Raw genomic sequence first — 27,469 nt, forward strand, 5'->3', positions numbered from 1 at the left:
GGAACCGGGGCTCTTTGGAGGATCAGTTCATTCTGAGGCTGGGTCAGGGAAAGTACATGATGAGCCTGTAATATTTTGTACCAGAAAGTGAAGAAGCATGTAAAGAACGATGAGGCACGTAAAAAAGGATACAGGAATCAGCTTGAAGGGGCTCTACTGGCCAAATGCGAGGCAATTTGAGCATCAAAATAAATAATGATAGTAGCAGACTAAACCCCACTGAATTAAACAGGAATCTACAGATCCATAACTGATACAAAGAAATGAATCAATCAGTAAATGGGGAAGAAGGGAAAGCTGTATCTTACAGCAGACGGCCAACTAATAAATAGAGAAGGAACGGTGGGATTGGAAATTCACTGTCTGGCAAACATCAAAGTAATGACTGATTCCGGCAAGAATCATTAATAGAGGCTAAAACTACTTGGTGAAGATATGAGGAGAAAAGAGACTGTTATATAATCTCAAAACATCTCCTCCCTATAAAATGTTTTTTTTCCATTGGTAAGAACAAACTATGTATTAATTAACTTTATACTGGAAATCCTGGCACACACCATCTTAAATTAACCAAGCGATAAGTTAGCCTCACCAGTAAAGGAACAAATCAACACAGAGTGCTGCCTGCATTACTGCTGCAGTAATTCTGCCAAAAACGTAGAAGCTGAATGCAATCTTCAGAAAACATCAGACAAACCTGAACTGAGGCACATTCAATAAAGAGCCTGTACTCTTAAAAAATGTCAAGGGCATGAAAGACAAGGAAAATCCGAGGGACTGCAGGTCGAGGGAGACTAATGAGACGAGAGCTAAGTGCAGCCCGTAATCCCAGATGAAACCCTGGGCCTGCAAAGGACATCCCTGAGTCGCTTGGCATGACCTGGGTGGGGACTGTGGGTTAGATGGCAACCCTGTGTCGGTGCTAATGTCCTGATCTTCATGGTAGACACAGTACGTATTAACCATGTGTGATGGGGCACCAGCTTACTCTCGGTGGTTCAGAAAAGAAAACAACATGCATAACGTGTATGTAGGAGAGAATAATAAGGCAGATGTGTTAACACTGAAGAATCTGGGTGAAGGGTAGACGGGGATTCTTTACACTATTCTTACAACTTTTCTCTAAGTTTGACATTTTTTTAAAAGTTAAAGAAAAAACTTTTCATGAGGGAGAAAGCTCTCAATAAAAAGAAGTGCATCCTGAATTTCCAATAAAAGAATTAATTTGTAACACAGAATAAAACCCAAACAGCAGGCTGGGAAAATCACTGGCTGGGCTGGTGTCTCTCGTAGGCTCCGAAAGGCTGACTGTCCAGAGGCCGCCCTCTCTCACCTCTGCCATGTTGATGAGCCCCACGGCCAGGGTCTTATAGCCCAGGATGGTCCGGTTCTTGTAACGCTTTCTCCTCTGCAACATGATCTGCAGCTTGTTGGCATCTCGCTTCAGGAAATGAGGGTACTGCCGAGCACAAAACAGAGCCGAGCACAGTTAATCAGCAACTGGGTCCTCGGTGGGTCTTGGTGCTGCGAGAGGACGTGCCACCTTCCTGTGCTTCACTGGCTCCCAGCTGCACGAGGGGGTGATAGGGGTGAGGGGAGCGCCTGGCTTCCACTCCGCAGCGCGGTGGTCCACACACGCTCAGAAAACAGCCTCCTTCCTTGCCAGATAATCAGGTGTCCGTGCAATGCAACCTGGGGTATTGGCGTTATGCGGAGAGACAGACATACCAGGACGGATAAGGAGGAGGAGAAGGGAAGGGATGGAGGTTGCAGTATGGGGGCAAAACAAGACTGAAGCATCCGCCTCTGCTGGGGGGCATGGCGTGGATTACTAAGTAGAGGCGACGGGGCCGAGTGTGGTGGGATGGTGGGGTTAACAGCTCTGTCTGAGGAAAAGGGGAAGAAGAATGAGAGGCAAAGCATTACATACAGGATGGATAAACAGCAAGGTCCCACTGTAGAGCACAGGGAACTACATTCAATAGCCTGTGATAAACCATGATGGAAAAGAATATGAATGTATACACACACACATATATATATGTATAACTGAATAACTTTGCTGTACAGCAGAAATTAACACATTTTATTTTATTTTTTAGTGCTTTTCATTTATTTATTTATTTACTTCACATCTTTATTGGAGTATAAATGCTTTACAATGTTGTGTTAGTTCCTGCTGTACAACATAGTGAATCAGCTATATGTATACATATATCCCCATATCCCCTCCCTCTTGAGCCTCTCTCCCACCCTCCCTATCTCATTCCTCTAGGTCGTCACAAAGCTTTGAGTTGATCTCCTTGCGCTATGCAGCAGCTTAACACAACATTTTAAATCAACTATACTGCAATTAAAAAACAAAACAAAACAAAGAACGATTTGTGGTGTACTTTTCAGCAGCCTATCTGGGTCTCGGCGCCCTTGCTGTGGCTGTCTGAGTGATTGCTCTGGTCCTCCAGGCCGGCCACAGAAGCTCTAGGTGACTTCAAATCATTGGGCTATGGCTGTTCTCGGATAAAACAGTCTCCAGATTAGAGGACTGTTCGGGATTAGGCTGGACATGGCATATTAATGACCTAAGACTGAGCAGGTTCTCACCTGGAGGGAGAAGGTTAACTGGAGCTCTGTTTCCACCAATCCACTGGCTGGAAGGATGATCTCATTGGAGCGAAGAATCCTTTTTGAACCCTGAAACCAAGAAAAAATAGGTCAAGGCTGTATCACCAAAAATCAGACCAAAAGAAATACTGTTTGCAAACAACATCTAAACTCTACAAAGATTCTTACCAGTTCAAGTATTCCATCAGTCTTTTTGTTGTACTTGATCAAAATCAAGCCACTACCATAGATATGATTTTACATGTATTATGCTGTCCGTCTGCAAAGGGTTTTCACATGGAAATGATTTGTTATTGCATCTGAGTTCTCCTCTCCCACTGCTCCTGAGGGAGAGGCAGTGGTGGTGTACCCCAAGGCGTGGCAGTTCTCCCCATGGCACCTCAGCCGCCCTCCTCCCGTCTAACTGACACTTCGGCCACACTGTCCTGTCTCTGGGCATTTCCACATGCTGCTTTCTCTTCTTGGATATTCTTTCATGCTTCTGTACACAGCTAACCAACTCACCTTCCCAGTCTCAGCTTCGATATAATTTTTTTCCAGGAACTCTTCCTTTCAGTGCAGCTCCCCCTGCCCCCGCTCCCCCTGCCGTGCCCCCCGGCACCCCTGCTCCGCCAAACCTAATGCTGGGTTAAACACCATAGTGTTTTTAGCTCTTAAAAATAAAGCTGGGCTAAACTGTTCCTCAATGTAAAAAGAGATCAGCAGGAGAGCTTGAGGAACGCCAGTATTATTTATAAAAATTACTTTAAAAAAAATTGAGTAATTTAACACAGTGAAGTGCCCCGATCTCCAGTATACAGATCGATGAGTTGGTAAATGTATATACCCGTGTAACCCACATCTCTATCAAGATGTAGAGCATTTTTATTACTCTGGAAAAATCCCTTGTGATGCCTCCCAGTCAGTCCTGCACTCCTGTCTCAGAGGAAAGCACTGTTCCGAGGTCTTTCACCATAGGTCAGTTTTTCCTGTTCTAAAATTCCATATAAATGGAATCATACAGTGTGTACTATTCTGGTCGGGCTTCTTTTGCCCAACATTTATAATGTGTCTGAGGTTCATACAGGCTGTTGTGTGTATCGAAAGCTTGTTCCTTTTTACTGCTGAGCAGAATTCTGTCCCATGAATGTACCACATGTGGTTTCCGTTCTCCTGTCGCTGAACATTTCACATTTGGGGTGTTTCTAGTTTGGGACCATTATGGCTAAAGCTGCCATTCTTGTACAAGTCATCCACACAAGTGGATGTGTTTTCTTTTTCTTGGGTCGACACCTAGGAGAGGAATGGCTGGGTCTTAGGGTAGACACATATGTAGCTTCATGAGAAACGGCCAGACTGATTTCCAAAGTGTTAGTACCACTTTCCACCTGCAGCTGCATCCGGCGTGGTCTGTCCTGGACACGTGGATTCTACTGGCCACGTACAGAGAGGTCCATCACTGTGGCTGCAATTTGCATCTCCCTGAGGACTCAGCCCGTGCAGCGCCTTCTCAGCTGTTTATTGGTCAGTTGTAAATCTCCATTTATGACGTGCCTGATCAAACTTCTTTGTGTTGTTTATCTTGTTATTCGGGTGTAAGTTTTTTATTTATACAAGAAATTGTCAGATATATGCACCGTAAATATTTTCTTGCCTATTCATTTTCTTTTCTTTTCTTTTTTTTTTTTAAAGGTTTTGCTTTTTTAAAAAAATTTATTTATTTATGGCTGTGTTGGGTCTTCATTTCTGTGCGAGGTCTTTCTCTAGTTGCGGCAAGCCGGGGCCACTCTTCATCGCAGTGCGCGGGCCTCTCACTATCGCGGCCTCTCTTGTTGCGGAGCACAGGCTCCAGACGCACAGGCTCAGTAATTATGGCTCACGGGCCCAGTTGCTCCGGCATGTGGGATCTTCCCAGACCAGGGCTCGAACCTGTGTCTCCTGCATTGGCAGGCAGACTCTCAACCACTGTGCCACCAAGGAAGCCCTCATTTTCTTAATAGTATCTTTTGAGGAAGTATTTAATTTTGATCTGGTCAACTTTATTATTATTTTTTTTCTTTTATGGTTAATGCATTCTGGGCCCTAGCTAAGAAATCTTTGCCTACTCCAAGGTAATGAAGTTATTCTGCTGTATTAGAGTAGATATTCCACTCTGTTTTCCTTTAGAAATGAAAAAAATTTAGTTTTAACTTTTAGGTTTCTTATCCATTTCTAATTTTTGCTTTTATAAAATACAGATTTTGTATAATGCAGGAAGGAAAATCTCCTAAATGTAGTATTTCACAATGCTTTTATAATTAGAATAGCATTATATTATGACAATTAAAAATAATAAAGGAAGTCCTGCCTCATGTGTTAGATAATGCTTTTTGTAACCTCTGTTATGAACAAGAGTCTTGGCAAAGTTTTCACCTGAATTTATATAGGCTCTTAGGATTCAAGAAGTCTCTGGACAATGAATCTCAGAAATGCTGAGAATCCAAAATGTGGTTTGTGGTTTATATATAGCAGTGGTTTTCAACCAGGGGTAGGAGACATTTGGCAAAGTTTAGAGACATTTTTGACTGTTACAGCTGGGGTATGTGCGTGCGTGCATGCGTGGTATTTCTAGAGCGTAGAGGCCGGGGCTGCTGCCGACCGGCCTACGAGGCACAGCACAGCCCCACAACACTGCTGAGAAACCCTACACAGCTGAAACCTGCTCCCCCCTGAAGACACTGCTTCCTGGGCTGACTGCTGGGCTTGGGGGCGGGGCAGGGTCTTCCTTGTTCCTCATCAGCAGCTCCAGAACATTCTCCCTTCCACCTCCCCCAAACTCCCCCTTTGAGTGGATGCCCCTAGTCTAGCCTCTCTTCCTGGCTGTGGCTCTTGTCTGTACCTGCCAGCACCCCTGCTCATTTCTTGACTTTAGCTCCTCCCGCACTGCTCCTTCCCCAGCACTACTCCCGCCGTAACTCTTCATATTTCTTTTTTTTTTTTTAACGATAGTATAACTTACTGATGAAAGCATCCTTGTCTAAATTTATTTATTTATTTATTTTTGGGCTGCATTGGGTCTTCGTTGCTGCGCGTGGGCTTTCTCTAGTTGTGGTGAGCGGGGGTTACTCTTCGTTGCGGTGCGCGGGCTTCTCATTGCAGTGGCTTCTCTTGTTGCAGAGCACGGGCTCTAGGCATGCGGGCTTCAGTAGTTGTGGTACATGGGCTCAGTAGTTGTGGCTCACGGGCTCTAGAGCGCAGGCTCAGTAGTTGTGGCGCACGGGCTTAGTTGCTCTGTGGCATGTGGGATCTTCCCGGACCAGGGCTCAAACCCGTGTCCCCTGCATTGGCAGGTGGATTCTTAACCACTGCGCCACCAGGGAAGTCCCTCTTCGTGATTTCGACACGTGCGCTTTCCAATGTCCTGGCCCCTAAACCCCGTGGTTTCCCTCTCTCAGTGGCCTTGTCCTCACCCTTGTCTGAGCCCCTCATCCACATGGTCACACTCTGGGCCTTATGGTTACCGATAATGACGACCCAAAGCCTCATCTCAGTGTCATGCACCCCACTCTCTGATCTCCACTTCCCAACTTTCCAGCTCATTCTCGCTTGTTTGAGAATGAGCAATAATCCCTTGAACCCACCAGGCCTACGATCCACTGATCCCCCCGCCATGTTTCACTCCTCCTCATGCCCGCTGTCCCCTCTTTCCTCCTCACTCGGCTTAAATGCCCCCGTCAGTCTGGACGAGTGGTCCCTGCACATGCCCTAGCGCCTCTGCCCGCTGTTGTCCTCTGTACTCACTTGGTCCATTACAACCCTGTACAAATCCAGCTGCCCCAGCTGAACACGCCTGGAGAGAATCATACAGCCTGCTAACTGTTCTGACTTTGACTTCATGACCCCAAACGTGATGTGGGCCTGCAGAGCTGCCCGGCGATCACTGAATTTTCCCCAGTCCGGGCACCTGCCCCTTCACTCCACGAGATGACCTCCCGTTCTTCCTCACACCCCAACGCCTCCTCACCCCTTCCCTCACTCTAAGCGAATAACCTTGATTCCTACCTTGCCGAGAAAGTGGAAGCGACAGGAAAAGAACGCCCACCACACTTAGCTCCTTGCCCAGTCTGTATGGCCACAGCTTCCTCCCCTCCGGTTACACGGACGGGCTCCCGGCCCCCACCCGACGTCAGCCGCTCCATCCCTCCACCCCTGCTCACCGACTCAGGGAGGCTCTTCTAACCATTCTCTCCTCTCCTATACAATCAACTTCCCTCTCTCTTCTGGATCATTTCCATTAGCAAACAGGCTAATGTTTTTTCTCTCATTAAAAAAAATACCCCCTCTTGTCTCCCTACGTGCCCTGCTGGCTACCACCCCACATCTCACCTCCCCTTTATAGCAAACTCTTCAAGAGCTGTCTACTTTTGCTCTTGAAGACTTCTCTCATTGTCTCGTAACTCCGCCACCACTGCCATTGGCAGGGTCTCTGATAACCTCCATGAGGAGGACTCCTCTTCGTTCCCCTCCAGCAACTCTCCCTTCATGTGGCCTCCTGGCCCCTCACTCTCCTGGATTTCCTCTCACCCTCAGCTGCTCTTTCCTGGTCTCCGTGTCAGGTCCTTCCTCTCCTCCCTGACATAGTCTTGGGGAGCCTGTGGCCTCACTCCTTAGACCTGTTCTCTTCTCTGTAACGGCTCCCTCCACCCCTGGGCAGCTCATCCACCTTATGGTCTCAGATACGCTGACGATTCTCCAAACTGTTTCTTGCCCCCAGACCTCTCTCCTGAACTCTAAACTCACATATTCAACTGTCTATTCAATATCTCCCCTCGCATGTTTAACAGCCGTCTCAAACACCATGTGATAGGCTGAATTTTGGATCTTTCCCCCCAAATCTGCCTTCCCCACAGTCTTTCCCATCTCACTTAATGGCGTTTCCACCCTTCCAGTCCCTGAGGCCAAAGCTCTGGTGCCGCCCTCACCTCCTGCCAGAATCAGTGTCAGAGCCTATTAGCTGGTCTTCTTGATCCCTCTTTCCCACCTACAGTCTATCTTCCATACGACAGCCAGAATGACCCCATCATTTCCCTGTTCAAAACCCTCCAATTCACACAGAATGAAAGCCAGAGGCCTTGCCATTACTGCGCACACCCTTCCCCCCACCTCTCTGACCTCATCTCCTCCTCCTCTCACTCCCCTCCAGCCTCACTGCCGCCCCACCCCCTCTCCGCCCTGCCAGACGTAAACCTGCCAGCAGGTTCCTGCCTCAGGGCCTTGCCTTGGCTTCTCCCTCCGCCTGCAGTGTTCTTCCTCCCGATATTTGCATGGCTTCCTCCCTCATCTCCTTCAAAGTCTTTGCATGAAAGTCATCTTCTCAATGAGGCCACGCCTGACTACCACACACGATTTGTAACTTCCTCCACCCCAGGGCATGGCATGTTCCATCCTCTTCACCGTATTTTATTTATTTGACATGCCCCGCCACCCCCCCCATCTCCCCGCCTCCGGGACATATCACCTTCCAACAGCAGCGGCCGTCACTATTTGAACTCTCACTATCCAAATATATGCTATAAATACCTGTAAACATTTCTATCCCAAACGCATTATGTGAATTGCAAACTTGTGAACGTGCAGTTGCGCGTGCGGGTAACAGGATGTAGCTGCGGTGCAGCCACAGGGTCACGGCCAGCTCAGGCGCTTTCGAAGCATGGCACAGCACTGTTCTCATCTTTACCAACCTTCTCCCAAGATTTAGCCCTTCGTGGGTCCCAGTATTTGCTTCTTCCAGGTGCCAGGCACTACCAACTTGAGTCCAATTTCAAAATTATCTTTTTTTAAAAATAATTAATTGATTAATTAATTTATGTTTATTGTCTCTTTCCTTCCACTACAATGATTAATCTTAAACTGTGCAGTCTCAGGATCTTTTTACACTCTTAAAAATCACTGAGGACCCCAAATAGCTTTTGTTTATGCACATGTATCTTTCAATATTTACCACACTAGGAATTAAAACCGAGATATTAAAAATATGTATTAATTCATTTAAAAATAACTGTAATGAACCTGTTATGTGTTTACATAAAAATATTTTTATGAAAAATATCTTTTCCAAAGCAAAAACAATTTATTAAGAAGAGGGCATAGTTTTTTTATGTATATAACAACTTTATTAGAATATAATTCAAATACTACACCATCTGCCCATTTAAAGTGTGCAATTCAATGGCTTTTAGTATATTCAGAGTTGTGCAACCATGAACACAATCAACTTTACAACATTTCCACCACCCCAAAAAGGAACCCCATACTCATAGCTGTCTGTCACCCTGCCAACCTTCCCATCCCTCTACCCCTAGGCAGCCACTAATTTAACTTTCTGACTCTATGGATTTGTCTATACTGGACATTTCATAAAATGGAATCATAAAATATGTGGTCTTTTGTGACTGGCTTCTTTCATTTAGTATGTTTTCAAGGTTCATCAATATTGTAGCATGAATGTACTTTATTCTTTCTTTAAAAAAATTAATTAATTAATTAGGTTGCGTTGGGTCTTAGTTGCAGCATGTGAGCTCCTTTGTTGTGGCAGGCAGGCTCCTTAGTTGCGGCTCACGGCCTCCTTAGTTGTGGCATGAGAACTCTTAGTTGCTGCATGCATGTGGGATCTAGTTCCTGGACCAGGGATTGAACCCAGGCCTCCTGCACTGGGAGCGAGGAGTCTTTTTTTTTTTTTTTTAGAGGAATTTTCCCATTCACTTTTTTTTTTTTAAATTATTTTTATTTATTTATTTACGGCCATGCTGGGTCTTCGTTTCTGTGCGAGGACCTTCTCCAGTTGCGGCAAGTGGGGGCCACTCTTCATCGCGATGCGCGGGCCTCTCACTATCACGGCCTCTCTTGTTGCGGAGCACAGGCTCCAGACGCGCAGGCTCAGTAATCGTGGCTCACGGGCCCAGCTGCTCTGCGGCATGTGGGATCTTCCCAGACCAGGGCTCAAACCCGTGTCCCCTGCATTGGCAGGCAGACTCTCAACCACTGCGCCACCAGGGAAGCCCGGGAGCGAGGAGTCTTAACCACAGCGCCACCAGGGAAGTCCCTGTACTTTGTTCTTTTTTCTTGCCAAGTAATACTTCATTGTATGGATATATCACATTTTATTTATTCATTCATCAATTAATGGACTTGGGTTGTTTCCACTTTTCAGCCATTATGCTGCCATGAACATTTGTGTGCAAAGTTTTGTGTGGACATGTTTTCATCTCACTTGGGTAATATTTAGGAGTGGAACTGCTAGGTCATATGGTAACTCTGTGTTTAACCTTCTGAGGAACTGCCAGACTGTTTTCCACAGTGGCTGCACCACCGTACACACCTAACAGCTGTGTATGAGGCAGATGGTATACTTTTACACTTCTGTGAATCTCTTTGACATCTGGCTTAATAAAAGACAATGAGGTTCTCATACCTGTTTCTGTAACCAATTTGTTACAAAATATTGTTTTGGTTGAATATATTAAAAAAATCCAGACTCAGAGAGGTACGAAGTTAGAAAAAGGAAGAACATTTTAACAGCCTTTTCAAATAATGGTGGACTATTTTTCTTTGATAGTATACCAAAACTCTACAAGTGGTAGTCTCTTAAAGGTTAGTCACAAAGTAGAGCCTGAAACCATATCAATAAGGTTTTATAGTCTGTTATATATTAAAATCCAGTCACTTAACAGAAAAAGGATATCACTGGAAAAACTGGGAAATTTGAATAAAGTCTGTAATTTGGTTAATAGTGTTGTTCCAATGATAATTTCTTAGTTTTGATAAATACCATGGTTAAGAAAGATGTTAACACTGGGAGAGCTGCGTGAGGGGTATATGGGAACTCTATGTACTACTCCTGCACCTCTTCTGTAAATTTAAAATTATTTCTAAACAAAAAGTAAAAAATAAAATCCAATCCATTGACCTGTTTTGTTCTTTGAATGGATCTTTACCCAGCACAATTTTGTGACCTCATGAATTGGTTATTTGGAAAATGTTGGTTCACTGAGTTACGCAAATCTTTCAAATGTTACTCATTACACAATATAAAAAATCACGACAGTTACTATCACTACAGACCTTTTTAGGAAAGTCTTTAAGAACTGGGAACCTGGGACTTCCCTGGCGGCGTAGTGGTTAAGAATCCGCCTGCCACTGCAGGGGACACGGGTTCAAGCCCTGGTCCGGGAAGATCCCACATGCCGTGGAGCAACTAAGCCCGTGCGCCACAACTACTGAGCCTGCGCTCTAGAGCCCATGAGCCACAACTACTGAGCCTGCGCTCTAGAGTCCATGAGCCACAACTACTGAGTCTGCGCTCTAGAGCCTGTGAGCCACAGCTCCTGAGCCCACGTGCCACAACTACTGAAGCCCACGTGCCTAAAGCCTGTGCTCTGCAACAAGAGAAGCCACCGCAATGAGAAGCCCGCACACTGCAACGAAGAGTAGCCCCTGCTCGCTGCAACTAGAGAAAGCCCGTGCACAGCAACAAAGACCCAACGCCGCCATAAATAAATAAATAAATAAGTAAATAAATAACTAACTAAATAAAAAGAACTGGGAAGCTTTTAAGCTTACAGTGACAAAGACAAGTTTTCCAAAATTCTGATTTTCACTTGAAAGCTCAAATGTCATTTATTATTGGCCAAAAATATTCTCAGGTGTTTCCCTCAAAGTGGGAAACTGTTCATTTTCTGAATGGGCTTACTCTGTTCATTTTCAAGAAAGTATCTTCCAAATACCTGAGTCTGAATAACCAGTTTGTCTGTAAGCCCCTCTTTCAAGTACAAATGGTGTTCCATGAAAAAGCAGCTACTTCAGTGCACAGCTCAGCTGTATGAGGACTTGTCCTCGAGGCAACGGTAGCCTCCTCTGTGAAGCAGGAGCCCTGTATGTGCATTTCCGTTTCATCACACAGACTATTAAAAAGACACGTATTCCAAGGCTGAGACAAAATAAATTAACAGTTTTTACTGCTTCTCCAAGGACATTCTTAAGCAAAACTGGCTTTTCCCCTCTTCCTTCTAGTTTGCCATGGTAGGCAATACAATGACCACTGACATTCTGGTGCAGCTGCCCTGATTTGCACTAAGGGCCAGCCAGCCATTTTACCAGCCATTGCTCTTGTAACTTCAATGCAAATGTCAACGTGGTGGAAAGGGCAAGTAAAGCCACAGTATTATCATGAAAACAGTTTGGATCTTACGTATCCCCTGAGAGGGTCTTAGGGAGCCCAGGCTCTGCAGAACTCATTTTGAGAACTGATGCTCTATCAGCACGTAAAGGGCCTTAAAGGCAGGGGTTTGGGTGTGTTTTGTTCGCTGCTGAATCCCCTGTGCCTAGAACAACACTTGGCCTATAACAGGTGCTCAGTAAATATGTATTAGATAAATGTGTAAATGAATAAATAAGTGACTGGATAAAGGAATGTGATAACATCTGTAATTACTTTCAGCTGCTTGGAAGTCAAGCAATAAAAAATTTAGGATATTTGTAGCTTTTGGGTATAATTTAAAATTTTACAGAATGTTAAATATTTAATCAGGAAATAAAAGACATTATTTCTTTTGGCAAAGGCATTTAACAGCGGGAATGCAAAAGCAGCAAGGAACTTTCAAAACTGTACCAACAGTGTTTGCACTGGAAAGCAACTGCTTTTAGCTATGCAAATAACTCCTGAAAACTGGAACCCTGCCCATGACCTAGAAACAGGTGCGAAATCGGGAAAGGAGGAAAAGACACCGCAAGTTTCCACTCGCCCATCATGGTCCCACACTTGTTTTTTCAACCCACAGTGTCTGGAAACGTTTCACAGAATCGAGAGGAATTATGCACAAAGATGAACAGGGAGTCTGAATATAAGGGACACACAGGAAATCATAAGGAGTAATTAAAGTGTTTCAAGTTTTGAGGACTAAATTAACATAATGTATTTATCTCAGAAAGAGAACTGAGGACCTCAGCGTATGGTTCACAGACTGCGAAAATGCTACAGACGTGGGTTGTAGTGAAGCCAAGAAACTGCTGCACAACAAACAGGTGAGCCAGTAATCAAATGTTCTGGTTAGTAGTGAGTTTCCTTACAGCTCACTATTTTTCCATGAAATAGAACTCAGTAAATACACCATTCTTAAGCTGAAGGATTCCATTGTTTAATGGTTCCAGAGGCACTTCAGACGCTCAGTAAGCTTTAGGGATCGTCATTAAAAGGGACTGATTGGTTAAGGAAGCCCTGGTGTCGGAGTTTAATGTCTACATACGTTACTGGCTCTCTGGTTTCTAGTCCCACTTCTGCCACCTGGTATCACCTGGCAACAGGTAAATTCCCTGACCTTTCTGGAGTTCAGTTTCTCCTGAAACTGAAATTCCGAATGCTTAGAATATGAATGTTTGTGAAATACTTTGGGTCCCTTGGAGATACTGAGGTAATTTCAAGGAATTAAATGTGGGGATGACTCAGAAGACAAAATGCCCCAGTAAATTTTAAACTGTCAAGTCTGAAATAATAACCTACAAGTTTCTTCCACCCTATAGAAAACTGCCAAAGCTGCTTCCCCAACCCATACATCTCCTTATACCCAGAAATCCCAGGAATAAGACCGAAACCTACACAAGCCACCCTAGTAACTTCTGAATTTCCTGATCTTCATGCTAATCCTGTTAGACAGGCAGGGCAGGAAGAGCCACTTTTATCCTTCAGACAAAGAAACTAAGGTTTAAAGCGACTGAGTGCTTTAACTAAGATGCAGAACTGGGAGCCAGTAGGTCGCATGAGCTCAGTCGTCTTCCCACTATTGCACCTGCTTTGCTGAGTGAAGGACGGGAGAGCTGATCCCCTACAAGCATCTCTGAAGCCCCGACAGTGGGCACAAGGTTATCTAGCTTCCTTGGGTCCTGAACAAACAATCCTGTTCAACTCACCTGCAGCTTCACAGCGATGACCACTGAGTTAAGGTCTTTGTCCATTTCTTTTAGCATGACAAGTTTCTTCAGGGTCAAGCTGAACAGCCTAGAAAAATTTAGAGAAAGAAGATCGAGTCAAATGTAAGGAACTTATGAGAAAAGTGACAATCTGTTGAGGAAATGCTGCTTTACCTAAAGGAAGAATGTTAAAATGCTGTTTACTGTGTCCACCATCAGTAAAACAGCATCCCTCTTATTTAACTTTTGTACTTGGTAAGTGTCAAAAAGGTACATTATTCCATGAATGTCTGTGGATGCCCCTTTATCGCCAGCCAAAACCAAGATGCCTTTTCACTCCTAATATGTGGGAGCAGTTTCTGGGAGCGGGGAGTAGACCAGGGAGGGGCATCAGTGTTTATTTTGCTTGCCCAGTTCCACTTCCACCTTATGTCTAATCACACCTGAAACATTTACAGACGTAAATCTGTAGCAACGAAGAGAAAATCCACACAAACAAAACAGAAACCATTTGGCAGGAAATGCTTTAAATGACCACAAATTCGATTTCAGCCAAACTTTGCTTCAAACATGCAGAAAATCTTCAGTGCCACAATGAGGAAATTCCCCTTAATTAAAAGCAATGGGACTGTCCCTCACTCTGGAGTCTTGGCATCTCTAATGTGACTCGACCTTGGCCTCCCAATGCAGGGCTACCCTGGGCTTCCAGGAGGAGCTGGGAGGGAAACTGCAGATGCTGGCTTTCTGCTTCTGGTTTGAGTGGTTCAAGTACTTAAAACATCCTTTTCCCCGGTGAGGTTCTGGAGGATGGAAAGCTGTAGGTGGGATGCTGCCGACCCGAGTCAGGTCCTGAGACCCCGACTCGGTCTGGTGCTCATTTCCCCCGTTTCCCATCGGTCTCACCTCTGGGCCTCCTCCTTACTCTCTAAGCTCCAGTCGCCCTGAATTCTTTTCTGCTCCTCGCGTGCCCACTCTCTCACCTCTGGGCCTTCTTCCAAAGGGCAGGGCCCAGTACAGCTGCTCAGCAAATATTTGTTAATGAAGTTTAACACTTTCTTAAAACGGCCTCTAGCTAAAACCAGGTGAACAAGAATACATGTTGAAGAAATTCATGTAATTCATGAAAAAAGGGGGACAAATCCAGATCAACAGAACTGAATTCTAATTTTGAATTCACCCTCACCCCAAACACTTGCTAAGATCTGCTAACACGAAGCAAATAAAACTCTTTCTTTCCTTTTGCTTTAAGTCACAATCAAAATCAACTAAAAGAAAGCCTATCAAGTCTTTTCATATATATTATTTCATCCAGACCTCAAAAACATGACTCTGTGTGTGTGTGTGTGTGTGTGTGTGGGCGGCGGGGTGGGGTGGGGCAGGGGTCACTGCTCTACCCATATAACAGAAGAGGAAACAGATTCTTTTTTAAAAAATTTTATTTATTTTTGGCTGCGTTGGGTCTTTGTTGCTGCACATGGACTTTTCTCTTGTTGCGGTGAGCGGGGGCTACTCTTTGTTGCGGTGCGCGGGCTTCTCATTGCGGTGGCTTCTCTTGTTGCGGAGCACCGGCTCTAGGCCCACGGGCTTCAGTAGTTGCCGCACATGGGCTCAGTAGCTGTGGCTCGCGGGCTCTAGAGCGCAGGCTCAGTAGTTGTGGCGCACGGGCTTAGTTGCTCCGTGGCATGTACGATCTTCCTGGACCAGGGATCGAACCCGTGTCCCCTGCACTGGCAGGTGGATTCTTAACCACTGCGCCACCAGGGAAGTCCCGGGAAACACATTCTAAACCGAGTAGTGACTCAGCTAAATTCCCACAGCTAGTAAGTGACAGAGCTGGATTCTAACTCCAATCTCCTTGTGGTAGGCAAATAATATCTCCTAATCCTCAGAACCTGTAAACTTTTTACATGGCAAAAGAGACTCCACAGATGTGATTAAATTAAGGTGGGGAGATGATCCTGGATTATCTGGATGGGTCCACTACAATCACAAGTCTTTATAAGAGGGAGGTAGGAGGGCCCAAGTCAGAGAATGAGATGTGACCACGGAAGCAGAAGTCGGAGTGATGTGTGGCTGGCTCTGAAGATGGAAGAACCCCAGGGTCAGGGGCCAAGGAATACAGGCAGCCTCTAGAAGCTGGAAAAGGCAAGAAAACTGATGCTCCCTGGAGCCTCCAGAAGAAACGCAGCCTTGCCACCACCTTTATTTTGGCCCAGTGAAACCCATTTTGGACTTCTGATCTCCAGAACTGTGAAAATAAACGTGTGTTTTGTTTTAAGCCATGAAGTCCGTGGTCATTTGTTACAGCAGCTGTAGGAGCTAATACGCTTCTCCTCTTAAGACCTGAGGCCTCCACTACACAGCTGCCTCCTCAGCCAATGACTGGAGCTCCCGCACCTGTGCTCCTAAAACACGCTCAGGTTTGTTAAACTGGAGTCACCACGGTTCATGCTCGCCGCCCCCTCTCCCCGGCCATCAACAGCTACCCACAGCATCACTTGTCTCTCCTTTCCCTTCAGAGTAGAAACGTGCTGGCCCAAAAGGAACTGTGGTTCTGCCAACACCCAAGGGATTATTACATTTCACAGAGTTGACTACTAAGAAATGTCACTAACTACACTGTTCAGCTGATTTTCAAGCCTTGTTGGAAAGGAAGGGGAAGGAACACGACTGGGGTGAGCAAATGGAAAAGACTGGATATGCCCAATTTCGTTCCTCATCTAAGGCTGCTGATTACAAATGCTTCTGATAAGTTAGGTTTTTGTTTGTTTCCAAAGCACCTACAGACGGATGCGCCGGTGCTGAATAAACTCACTGCAAGAAAAGAAGAGTCACAGGAATAAACTGGGAACACGCGTGTTTCTTCCCCTCTGCTTGTGATCCTTCACCCTCTCACACATTCCACACGTTGAGAGAGCATCTCCTGTACGCCAGGCACTGGGTTAGTGGGTGTTTAGAGGACATGGTCCATAGCCTCATGGAGATTACACAGTCTGGCGGGGAAGACAAGCAACGACTTACGTGACACTCCTTGGCCTCAGCTCTTCTATGTCCCATCAGGCTCTGGACCATCTTTCCTCTTACATAACATATAAAATATTGTAATAGGTAATACGGTGGAATTTTGTTAGGAAGGAAAAACACATCATATACCAATAAATATTTGGTGAATAAATAAACAAACCTTTATGCCACAGCACCTTATGTCAAGAAGAAAGCCAGGGGCTTCCCTGGTGGCGCAGTGGTTAAGAATCTGCCTGACAATGCAGGGGACATGGGTTCGAGCCCTGGTCTGGGAAGATCCCACATGCCGGGGAGCAACTAAGCCCGTGAACCACAACTACTGAGCCTGCGCGTCTGGAGCCTGTGCTCCGCAATGCGAGAGGCCGCGACAGTGAGAGGCCCGCGCACCGTGATGAAGAGTGGCCCCCGCTCGCCACAGCTGGAGAGAGCCCTTGCACAGAAACGAAGACCCAACACAGCCAAAAATAAATAAATAAATTTATAAAAAAAAATCGTATAAAAGAAGAAAGCCAACAATGATCTAGTACCTTAGGTAACAAAATAATAGCAAGACTGGATGTGTTTAGTGTTCGCTCAGAAACCAGACATGCCACATTGATTTCCATACTATTGGCAATCAGTTCAACAGGTCTTTTTGTTTGTTTTTAATGGTATCACTCAAGGGGATGTGGGGACTTAAATGTATTCTGGTTCTTCAAAGCATAAGAAAATGTGACTCATTAAGCATCTACCATGTACCAGTTGCTTGAGATACATTTCACTATTTCATGTAAGTCTTACAACAATTCTAAGGGGTGGGGTACTCTACATCTTACAGATAAGGATGTTGAGAAGGATTAAGAAACTTGCCCAAGGTCACACAAGAAAGTGGTTGAGCCAAGATGCAAACTTAGGTTTATCTTAGGTCAGAACCCAATTAAAATTAGTACAGGGCACTTATTTGAAGATAAGAAGAAATTATTTTAATTACAAGTAAATATTTTCAACATATATCTTAATATAATGGAAAAACTCTGAGTAAATAAGACACATTTCTCCTTAAAACCACACTCACTCACACAGTACTGATTGAAATGGTCCCAGATATGGTTCTGAGGATGACTGAGTCTGGCAAGATGTTCCGACAGAGGTGTCTCAACAAGTAAGAAGCTGCGTTAGATGCTGATCCTAGGGTTTTTTGTTACCATATGTTTTATTGGTTGGGCACTTCATATGCAGTAAAAATACAGTACCCAAGGCCTGAAAGAAGAGTCCTTCCCTGACCAGACTCCAGCTTTAATCAGTTTTTCTACAGCAGAAAATAACTTTGCACTAAAATCATAAAGACTGGTAATTCCAAGTGCTAGTGAAGATGTGGACTAACCAGAAGTCCCCTACATGGCTGGTAAGAGTGCAAAATCATACAGATATCTGAGAAACTACCTGGTAGTTTATTAGTAGATATTAAATATATGCCTATTCCTCTGCCCAGGTCCCAACAGAAGCTGAGAAAAATGAGGGCACAGGCCACACAAAGACAGAATGTTCAGAGCAGCCCTAAACTGGAAACAGCCTAAGTGTCCACCAACAGGATGGACAAATGAATTGTGGCATACAAAGACGACAAGCTACTGATGCATGGGACAACATGGACAAACTTCAAAAACACTGTGCTAAGCTAAAAAAGGCAGACACAAAAGACTATATGATTCCACTCACATGAAGTTCAAGGATAGGTAAGACCAATGCATGGCGATAGGAGCCAGTTCAGTAACTGAGGCAGGTGGAGACATTGACTGGGAAGGGTCATAAGGGAACCCTTTGGGGTGACTGAGACACCCATGACAGTGGCCACATGGATATTCACACCTGCAGAAGTCCACAGAGCTGCTTTATATTCAAGACCCACGCACCACACTGTACACAAACTACACATCAAAAAAAATTTTTTAAGAGCAGAATGAAGGCTTTAGAGTCAGACATAAGCTGGTCTGAATTACAGTTCTGTCACATTACTCTGTCAGTCATCCATTAGCCTACGCTGAGCCAGGCACTGTTCCAGTCACTTGCGATGCATTAGTAAACAAAGCAGACGAAATTCCTGTCATGGAATTTATGTTCTAGAGAAAAGACAGTCAATAACAATAAACATAATTATTAAATAAATTACATAGTATGTTAGATTGTGTTAAGATAGAGCTAGGTGAGGGGGATTGTGAGTGTGAGGCAGAGGAGGGCAGGGAGCGTTGTAATTTTAAGTAAGGTGGTCAGGGTAGGCCTCACTGAGAAGTTCTAGATTAAGGGAAAGAAGTGCAAAGGAGCACACCTGGTCTGCTTGAGAAATATTAAGGCCAGTGGAGCTGAGGCAGAGGGAGCAAGGGTGACAGTGGTGTGGGACAAGGTCAAAGACATGCTTTGTGGGTAGTGGAGCCATACCAGCCATGCAAAGCCTTGTAAACCACAGTAAGGATTTGGCTCTTACTCTGCAACAAATGGGGAGCCATTGGCTTTAAGTGAGAGAGACATGACCTGTTTTACATTTTGATAGGATTCTTTTAGCTGTTCTATTAGGACAGGATGGAGGGAAGCAAAGGGAAAAGGGGAAAAGGGGAAAAGGTTGAGAGTTAGAAAGCAACTGCAGTAGTGCAAGCAACAGACGGCAGAGGTTTGGAGGGTAGGGGCAGTGGAGGTGGTGAAAAATGGTTTGAATTTTGGATATATTGTTGAAGATACAGGCTTTGGGGCCTGAACATCTGGAAAGATGGGGTTATTATTAACTGAGATGGGGAAAACTCTGGGCAAAGCAGGTTTTGGGAGTTTAAGATCGAGAGTTCAATTTTGGACATTTTAAATTTGAGATGTCTAGTAGAGATGTTGAGCAGAGAGTGAGATACACAAGTCTGCCTGTGGGCTGGGAACATCAAGACGGAAGTGCGGCATAAAGATGGAATTTAAAATCATGAGGACGAGTGAGTATACAGAGAAGAGGACCAGGATTGAGCCCAAGAATATTTCAACATTAAGACAGAGAGATGAAGAGGATGAACTAGCAAAGGATATGAAGAAGAATTAACCAGTGAGGCAGGGGGAATATCAAACGAACGCGATATTCTAGAAGCCAAGAGGGAATGGTCAGCTGTATCACTTGCTGCTGATGGGTCAAGAGGGGCACTGAAAACTGATCACTGAATTTAGCGATATGGAAGCCACTGAGGACCTCAACAAGGGCAGTTTCACTGGAAGAGTGAAAACGAAAGCCTAACCGGAATAAATTTAAAAGAGAATGGGAGGAAAGGAACTGGGAGACAGCAAATCTGTTTCAATCTTAGCTCTATCCCTGTATCCTGACTGTAAACTTCCTGTCCAACAGAAATATAGTGCAAGCCACATTTGTAATTTAAATTTCTCCTGATAGCCATAATTCTAAAAAAGTAAAAAGAAAGGTGAAATTAACTTTAATAATATATTTTATTTAACTCAATATATCCAAAATATTATAAACAATATATTAAAATATCAATATATGTAAAAAGAATAATATACCTCGACCAAGTAGGTTTTATCTCAGGAATGCAGGGCTTCCCTGGTGGCACAGTGGTTAAGACTCCACGCTCCCAATGCAGGGGGCCTGGGTTTGACCCCTGGTCAGGGAACTAGATCCCACATGCATGCCACAACTAAGAGTTTGCATGCCGCAACTAAGGAGCCCACCTGCTGCAACTAAGACCCAGTGCAACCAAATAAATTAAGAAAAAAAAAAGGTATCTAAGATTGGAATTTATTTTCAGATGATGTGATTATCTATATAGAAAATTTGATGTAATCTTCAAAAAATATTACAATAATAAGTAAGTTTAGAAAAGTTGCAGGAAACAAGATCAATATAATCAATATACAAAAATCAATGGTATTTCTATATACTAGCAACAAATAATTAGAAACTGAAACTTGAAAAAATACAATTTACAACTGCATCCAAAAAAATGACATATACAGGGATAAATCTGACAAATAACGTACAAGACCTGCACACTGAAAATTATAAAACATTGCTGAGAGAAGTTAAAGAAGACCTAAATAGAGAGACATACATTGTTTGAGGTAGATACCCATATAAAAAAAAACGGAATTTCAATTCATACCTTAAATTGTCTACAGAAATTAATTCAAAATGGACTATAAATCTAAATGTAAAACATAAAATTATAAAACTTCTAAGGAAAAAACACAGGAGAAAATATTTGGAACCTTGGGTTAGGCAAAGATTCCTTAGACATGACACCAAAGAACAATCCCTAGAAGAAAAAAATGAGAAAATTGGACTTTGTCAAAATGAATTTGAAAGATGCTATTAAGAGAATGAAAAGACAAGCCATAGAGTGGGATAAAATACTTGCAAATCACCTATTTGATAACAGATTTGTGTCCAGAATATGTAGAGAATTCTCAAGTTTTGATGTTAGGAAAACAAACATCCCAGTGAAAAAAATGGGCAAATGTTTTGATCAAACACTTCACCAAAGAAGGTACACAGAAGGCAAGACATATGAAAAGATGCTCAACCTTATCAGTCATTAGGAAAACGCAAATTACAATCACAATGAGAGACCACTACCTTCCTGTTTGAAAATCTAAATTTAAAAGACTGGTCATTACTCACTGTTGGTGAGGATGTGGAGCAACTGAAACTCACACTGTGGACGGGAATGTAAAATGTACAGTCACTCTGGAAAACAGTTCAGCAGTTCCTTAAAAAGTTATACCGACACCTACCATATGATCCAGTCATTCCACTCCTGTGTATTTACCCAAGAGAAAAGGAAATATATATTCCCATACAAAGAACTGTACCTGAATGTTCACAGCAGCTTTATTTGAAATAGCTCCAAACTAGAAACAACCTAAGTGTCCACCAACAGATGAATGGATAAACAAACTGGTATATCCATACAATGGAATATTACTTAACAGTAAAAAAGGATGAACTACTGATGCACATGACATGAATGAACTCAAAATAATTCTGAGTGAAAGAAGCCAAAAAAGAGGTACAAATTATTCTAGAAAATGCAAACCTTTAGTGACAGAAGGCAGACCTGTGGTTACCTTAGGATGGGGAGGGGGTGGTGGTGTACAGAAAAGCATTAACTAGCAGGCCTGAGAAAAGGCCTGCTTACAAGATGGGCCCTTGCCTGACATCTGGTACTTGGATCTTGGGAGGGCTTCCAGAACTGGTAAGAGTGGCTCTCTGTGCCTAAACTGTTTTTTACAAATGATGTGGTTTATGCTGAATACATGTTGCCCTCTGGGAGTCTGGAATTTTGGTATGTGCTAGGAAGAGGGTACCCAACTGGCCAGCCCCCAGTAAGAATCTGGGCAGTACGTCTCTAAGGAGCTTCCCTGGTAAGAACATTTCATATGCGTTGTCACAATCCAGTGCTGGAGGAATTATGTCCTGTGTGGCTCCAATGGGTAAGGACTCTTGGAATCTTGCACCTGGTTTCCTCTAGACTTTATCCATACACTTTTCCCCCTGACTTGGCTTTTGTATCCTGTAACTGAAATAAATCATAGCTGTGACTACAACTATATTCTGAGTCCTGTGAGTTCTCCTAAGAATCATCAAACCTGGACTTCCCTGGTGGCGCAGTGGTTAAGAATCCTCCTGCCAATGCAGGGGACACAGGTTCAAGCCCTGGTCCGGGAAGATCCCACATGCCGCGGAGCAACTAAGCCCGTGTGCCACAACTACTGAGCCTGCGCTCTACAGCCCACGAGCCACAACTACTGAAGCCCCTGTGCCTAGAGCCCATGCTCCACAACAACAGAAGCCACCACAATGAGAAGCCTGTGCACTGCAATGAAGAGTAACCCCCACTCGCCGCTACTAGAGAAAGCCTGTGCACAGCAACAAAGACCCAATGCAGCCAAAAAAATTAATTAAAAAAAAAAATCAAACCTGGCAGTGATCTTGGGGACCCCCGACATAGAGGGGGTGGGAAGGAGCAATTACAAAGGGTACATTTGGAGTGATGGATATGTTCATTATCTTCATTGTGGTGATGGTTTCACAGTGTATTTGTGTCAAAAGTTGTCAAATTATACACTTTAAATATGTGCAGTTTATTGTATATCAATTATACTTCAATAAAGCTGTTTTTAAAATTTATTTATATTTTATTTATTTATTTTTGCCTGCATTGGGTCTTCGTTGCTGCGCACGGGCTTTCCCTAGTTGCGGTGAGCGGGGGCTACTCTTTATTGTGGTGTGCGGGCTTCTCCTTGCAGTGGCTTCTCTTGTTGCAGAACACGGGCACTAGGTGTGCAGGCTTCAGTAGTTGTGGTGCATAGGCTTAGTTGCTCTGCGGCATGTGTGATCTTCCCGGACCAGCGATTGAACCCGTGTCCCCTGCAATGGCAGGAGGATTCTTAACCACTGCACCACCAGGGAAGTCCAAAGCTGTTTTGTTTTAAAAGGAAGGTTCTACCCAGTGTGCTAGAGTCTGCTAATTGCCTACCCAACATCTATCTTCCCGTTCCTACTTAATAACAGAGCACCAGTTTTTAGCTGAGCATGTTGCTTCCTGAAATAAAATACCACGCTTTCCAGCTTCCTTTGCAGCTAGGTGAGAACACGTGACTGAAATCTGGCCAACGTGTAAGTGGACGTATTAGGTAGGACGTGTGGGAAGATTTTTTTTTAAGGGAGCTCACTCACATGACAGGACCCTCTCTCGTCCTTTCTCCTTCTTCTGGTCTGTGATGCAGGCTGATGGCCTGAGCTCCGGCAGCTAACTTGGACCATGAGGAAACTGTGATAATTCAATCCATGTGTCAGGAACGTCAATTAGAAAGAGAGGAGCCAGGATTCCTGATGACACCATGGGAGCTGCTCTAACAGCCCTGGACTGTTCACCTCTGGATTTTTTATTTTTTATGTAAGAAAGCAATAAGCCGCTATCTTATATAAATCTTTTCTTATTTTTTGTTATATGCAGGTAAACCTATTCTTTTTTTTTTTTAATTAATTACTTTATTTTGGCTGCGTTGGGTCTTCGTTGCTGCGCGCAGGCTTTCTCTAGTTGCGGCAAGTGGGCTTCTCATCGCGGTGGCTTCTCTTGCTGTGGAGCACGGGCTCTAGGCACACGGGCTTCAGTAGTTGTGGCATGCAGGCTCAGTAGTTGTGGCTCGTAGGCTCTAGAGTGCAGGCTCAGTAGTTGTGGCACACGGGCTTAGCTGCTCCGCGGCATGTGGGACCTTCCTGGACCAGGGCTCGAACACGTGTCCCCTGCATTGGCAGGTGGATTCTTAACCACTGCGCCACCAGGGAAGTCCCGGTAAACCTATTATTATTATATGGGAATAGATTCCCAAGATGTTAGGACTTTAGTCATCAGCTCCCAGATACTTTTAAGATAACCAGCTGAATTATTCCTAAAGTCCGTTTTAATGGGTGATGCCCTATGAGGAAATCCCGACTCCTATCCTTATGGAAGGAAAGGAAGATTTCTCAAAAGTTGAAGGAAAAAAAGATTCTTTCCATGATCCCTAAAAGAACCAAATCCCTAGTCTTCTGCACTTCAGAGAGCTAACTAGGAATCTCCAGGGTACAGAGGGTTGGAAGCAGGTCCCACAGCACCACTTAGAAATATGGGAGCTGAATGAAGACCCCTCTGTACCCCACCCTCCTACCCACCTCCTCATCTGGGGATGAGGTGGGAGGGCAGTTCTAGCTAAAAGTCCTTAATCAAAGGGGGTTTCAAATAGAAGGTGTGGCTGGGGTTCCCCAGCTAGTCCACCTCTGGAACGTCAGAGAAAAGCCAGACAGAGAAAGGCACGCCTCTAGGTACTAGAACTCAAAGAAATCAATGGTTTAAAGTAAAACAGTATCACAGAGATGGCTGGAATCCAAAGGACTTATAAAGGAGGATCCCAGGTTATTCAGCTCAAAGACAATCTTGCTCTCTGCAAAGGAATTTTGAAAATATATTGATAACAGGACTTGTTTACTGTCATTTTTAAAGACTCCACTTGGAAATCTTAGTTAAGTCCCTTATTAACAAAATAATAAAACATCAAATCAGGGTCCCCTGATTACTCAAAGTGGTCCTTCCTTCTGCATCTTGATTTTTTCCTGATCCCACCCCTTATTTCCTTGTTCGGTAACCCTGGTGACCCCTTTGCCTCAGTTTTCTCACATAAAATGAAGATAACCCTTTCTACTTAATAACACTGTGATCCGGATTAACTGAGAGACTGAAAGGCAGCACAGGGCCTGGCATATGGTGAGATGCAGTAAACGCTACACTTGGACCCATCAGCATTACCATCATCATCATCATCATCACTCTTACTTGTTTACTGTTTAAGCCTGTGTTTGGTTTGCTCTTCTATGGGATCAACTTCCTTCCAATAAGAGCAGTGAGGCAACTGCCCTTGTAAAGAGGAGGGAGCTCCTGGTCTCTACCCTCATTCCCTGCACTGGGCCGTTTCTCTCCCACTTCACGGGCACTCGACCCCTGGTGGAGAACATCTTCACTGAGATCATCCACAGGAAGGAAGGAAGGAACACTGACGGCATCTAGAATTGGGTTAAAGACTTTCTCTTTGCCCAGCAGGATCTCCATCAACCATTTACTGTACATCTTCTCTGGACTTCAGCTCTATGCTAGAAGATGTGAGGTACATAGAAACATGAGGCATAATCTCTGCTTTTGAGCAGTTTTTGAGAAGATGGGAATTAAGTATATTGAAAAATTTGCCAACAAATGTAACAGTGCATACATAATACAAGTACTAAATTACATAAAAGAAGATCACGAGTAATTGAGCTGCAGCTTCAGTGAGGATATATATTATTTGAGCCCAAGTAAATTCTCTCAAGAAATTGTTATCTTTAGATCCTATTAGACTAAATCTGAAAGAATAAAAATAAAGCTTGATAACTAGGTAGAAAATGGAACAAAAATATAATAAGAATCTTTTGAAACCTTCTAAATTATTCTAGTTTGTGCTTTGCTGTAAGATCAAAGAGAAACAGCCTTAAGTGCTGTCTACAGATGATCTCCAATCTGCATTTAACAGCTGTTTCAAACTTATCCCCAAGCAAATCAGAACTAGAGGGGGCTCACCAGGAGAGAAACAGTCTCATATTCCATCCCTGGCCCCCATCCCCATTCTGATAGGGTATCAGTGAACAATGAAGTGGCCATATTTTAGACAGAAAAGGGGAAAGAAAGGAGAAACAAAGATCTGGATGAAATAAAAAGCTGAAGAGCTAGTCTCTGAGCCAAACTGACGGTCCTCTTGGGACCAGAGCAGATAAATGCTGGACCAGAAGCCAAGTGACCTGGATCATTCTTTTGTCCCAACAAGAAATGGCTGTGTCACGTGAGCAAGCCTCGCTTTTCTCCCCTGCAGTTCTTTAATCCTAAAATGGGAAGAGTGAGCTCTGCCTTCCCCCTACAACAGCATTTATCAGGATAAAGTGCAAATCAATAGAAAAAAATTATGGGAAAGGTTTTTCTTTGTGAGAGTAACTCCATTTCTAAAACTGTCTCCATTTTAACAGGGCGCCTGTAGAAGTCTGCATGAGCTTCAATAACAATAACGTGAAAGGTAAATTTCTGAGCAGTGTATTTTACTGCTTACGAAGTTACTTGACTATGTAGATATTGAAATTATTACTTCACGTGAAATAGCATAATTTTCACTGTGAAACAATTAACTAAGGCATTATTATTTTAAAATGAGTAGCCTTAAAACAGATTTTTAAAGAGTAAAGCGACTAAATTATCACCCGGAAAGGCACAACTTGGAAGAGATGGGCTGAATGAGATGCAGAGGAGGGTGGATTTTCCAGTGAATGGATAAGAGGAAAAAAGATTTCCTGTCTCTAACTGTCTCGCAAGAAATCAGATGGCACTAGGCATTGTTCAAATGGAGAAACACCAGAGAATGAGAAAAACTTAGACCCAAACAAGAAACAGAACCCAGGAAGATGCTTAGACGAGTTTTATTCCCCAGACATCGGATATGACTCTACGAAGCAGAGGAATGTAAGGTTATGAATAAATCCCTAATTTTCAGCTACTCAGCATATGTTTATCTTTGGAGTATAAATGCCAATCACTTGCACATACCAACAAGATTTATAACATTTTCCCCTCTTTCTACAAAGTTCTTGATGATAGTCTTCTGGATAGGAAAACAGGCCTCGAATGTATGGGGAGGTGCGGAGGGGGCTTACCTATTAAAATCAGACAGGAAAATTCTCAGGTCTGTAGCCCCTTAGTAAGACAGAAGAGACTGAAGTGTACGTTCTCTCATCTATAAAACAGAACTGCCGTGTGAACTAGCAAATGGGAAAGCACCTAGCACAGAGCCTGGCACATCAGAAGTGCTCAAAAAGTGTACATGCCGTCAGCATTGGACAAGTCCTAGTCACTTAAATTACTGTCTCTCATTGTGACAACCCCTTAATCCATGTGTTTCAGTGACAGAGGTAGAGGGCATGTGTGGGAAGAACAAAAACAAACAAACAAAACCCTCTAGGGTGCAGCCAAAAATAACAGGGGCAAGAACCAATAAAATATATGATAAAAATATATATCATATCCAAGGAGACTCCCAAGGCAGGCACGGTTGAATATTAGGGACTTAGTAATACATGTTATCACATTAATAAGCTCGAGAAAAAATACAATTATTTTATTAGATGCTGAAAAGGGATTTGATCAAATTCAACATGCATTCCTAATTTAAAAAGACCCTTGGGAAAAGAACAATAGAAAAATACCTCCTTAACATAAACTTTAAACATATATACTTTCCATATAGTCAGCATCAGGATTGAAGGTGAGAGACGAGAGCATTCCTTCTGAAGACAGGAACAATATATAGGCCTATCTCTGCTACTTATATA

The 27,469-nt window shown here is 43.7% G+C and overlaps 1 protein-coding gene and 1 long non-coding RNA gene across 2 annotated transcripts in view; both read right to left on the bottom strand.

Annotated features, from left to right (window-relative positions):
* PACS1 (phosphofurin acidic cluster sorting protein 1) overlaps positions 1-27,469 on the bottom strand; it is a 154,291-nt gene that overhangs the window by 24,659 nt on the left and 102,163 nt on the right. The window contains exons 2-4 of the mRNA XM_082342628.1: positions 13,543-13,630; positions 2,602-2,691; positions 1,334-1,459 (exon numbers count right to left, since the gene is read on the bottom strand). Coding sequence (XP_082198754.1) covers positions 1,334-1,459; positions 2,602-2,691; positions 13,543-13,630 — 304 coding nt within the window. The remainder of the gene's footprint in view (positions 1-1,333; positions 1,460-2,601; positions 2,692-13,542; positions 13,631-27,469) is intronic.
* On the bottom strand, positions 4,311-13,528 carry LOC309606085. The gene is made up of 2 exons (XR_014231648.1): positions 11,364-13,528; positions 4,311-4,761 (listed from the first exon to the last, which is right to left on the bottom strand). It is a non-coding gene; the product is annotated as an uncharacterized lncRNA (long non-coding RNA).

Source organism: Balaenoptera borealis (assembly GCF_965194805.1).
Source record: "Balaenoptera borealis genome assembly, chromosome: 11".
NCBI lineage: Eukaryota > Metazoa > Chordata > Mammalia > Artiodactyla > Balaenopteridae > Balaenoptera > Balaenoptera borealis.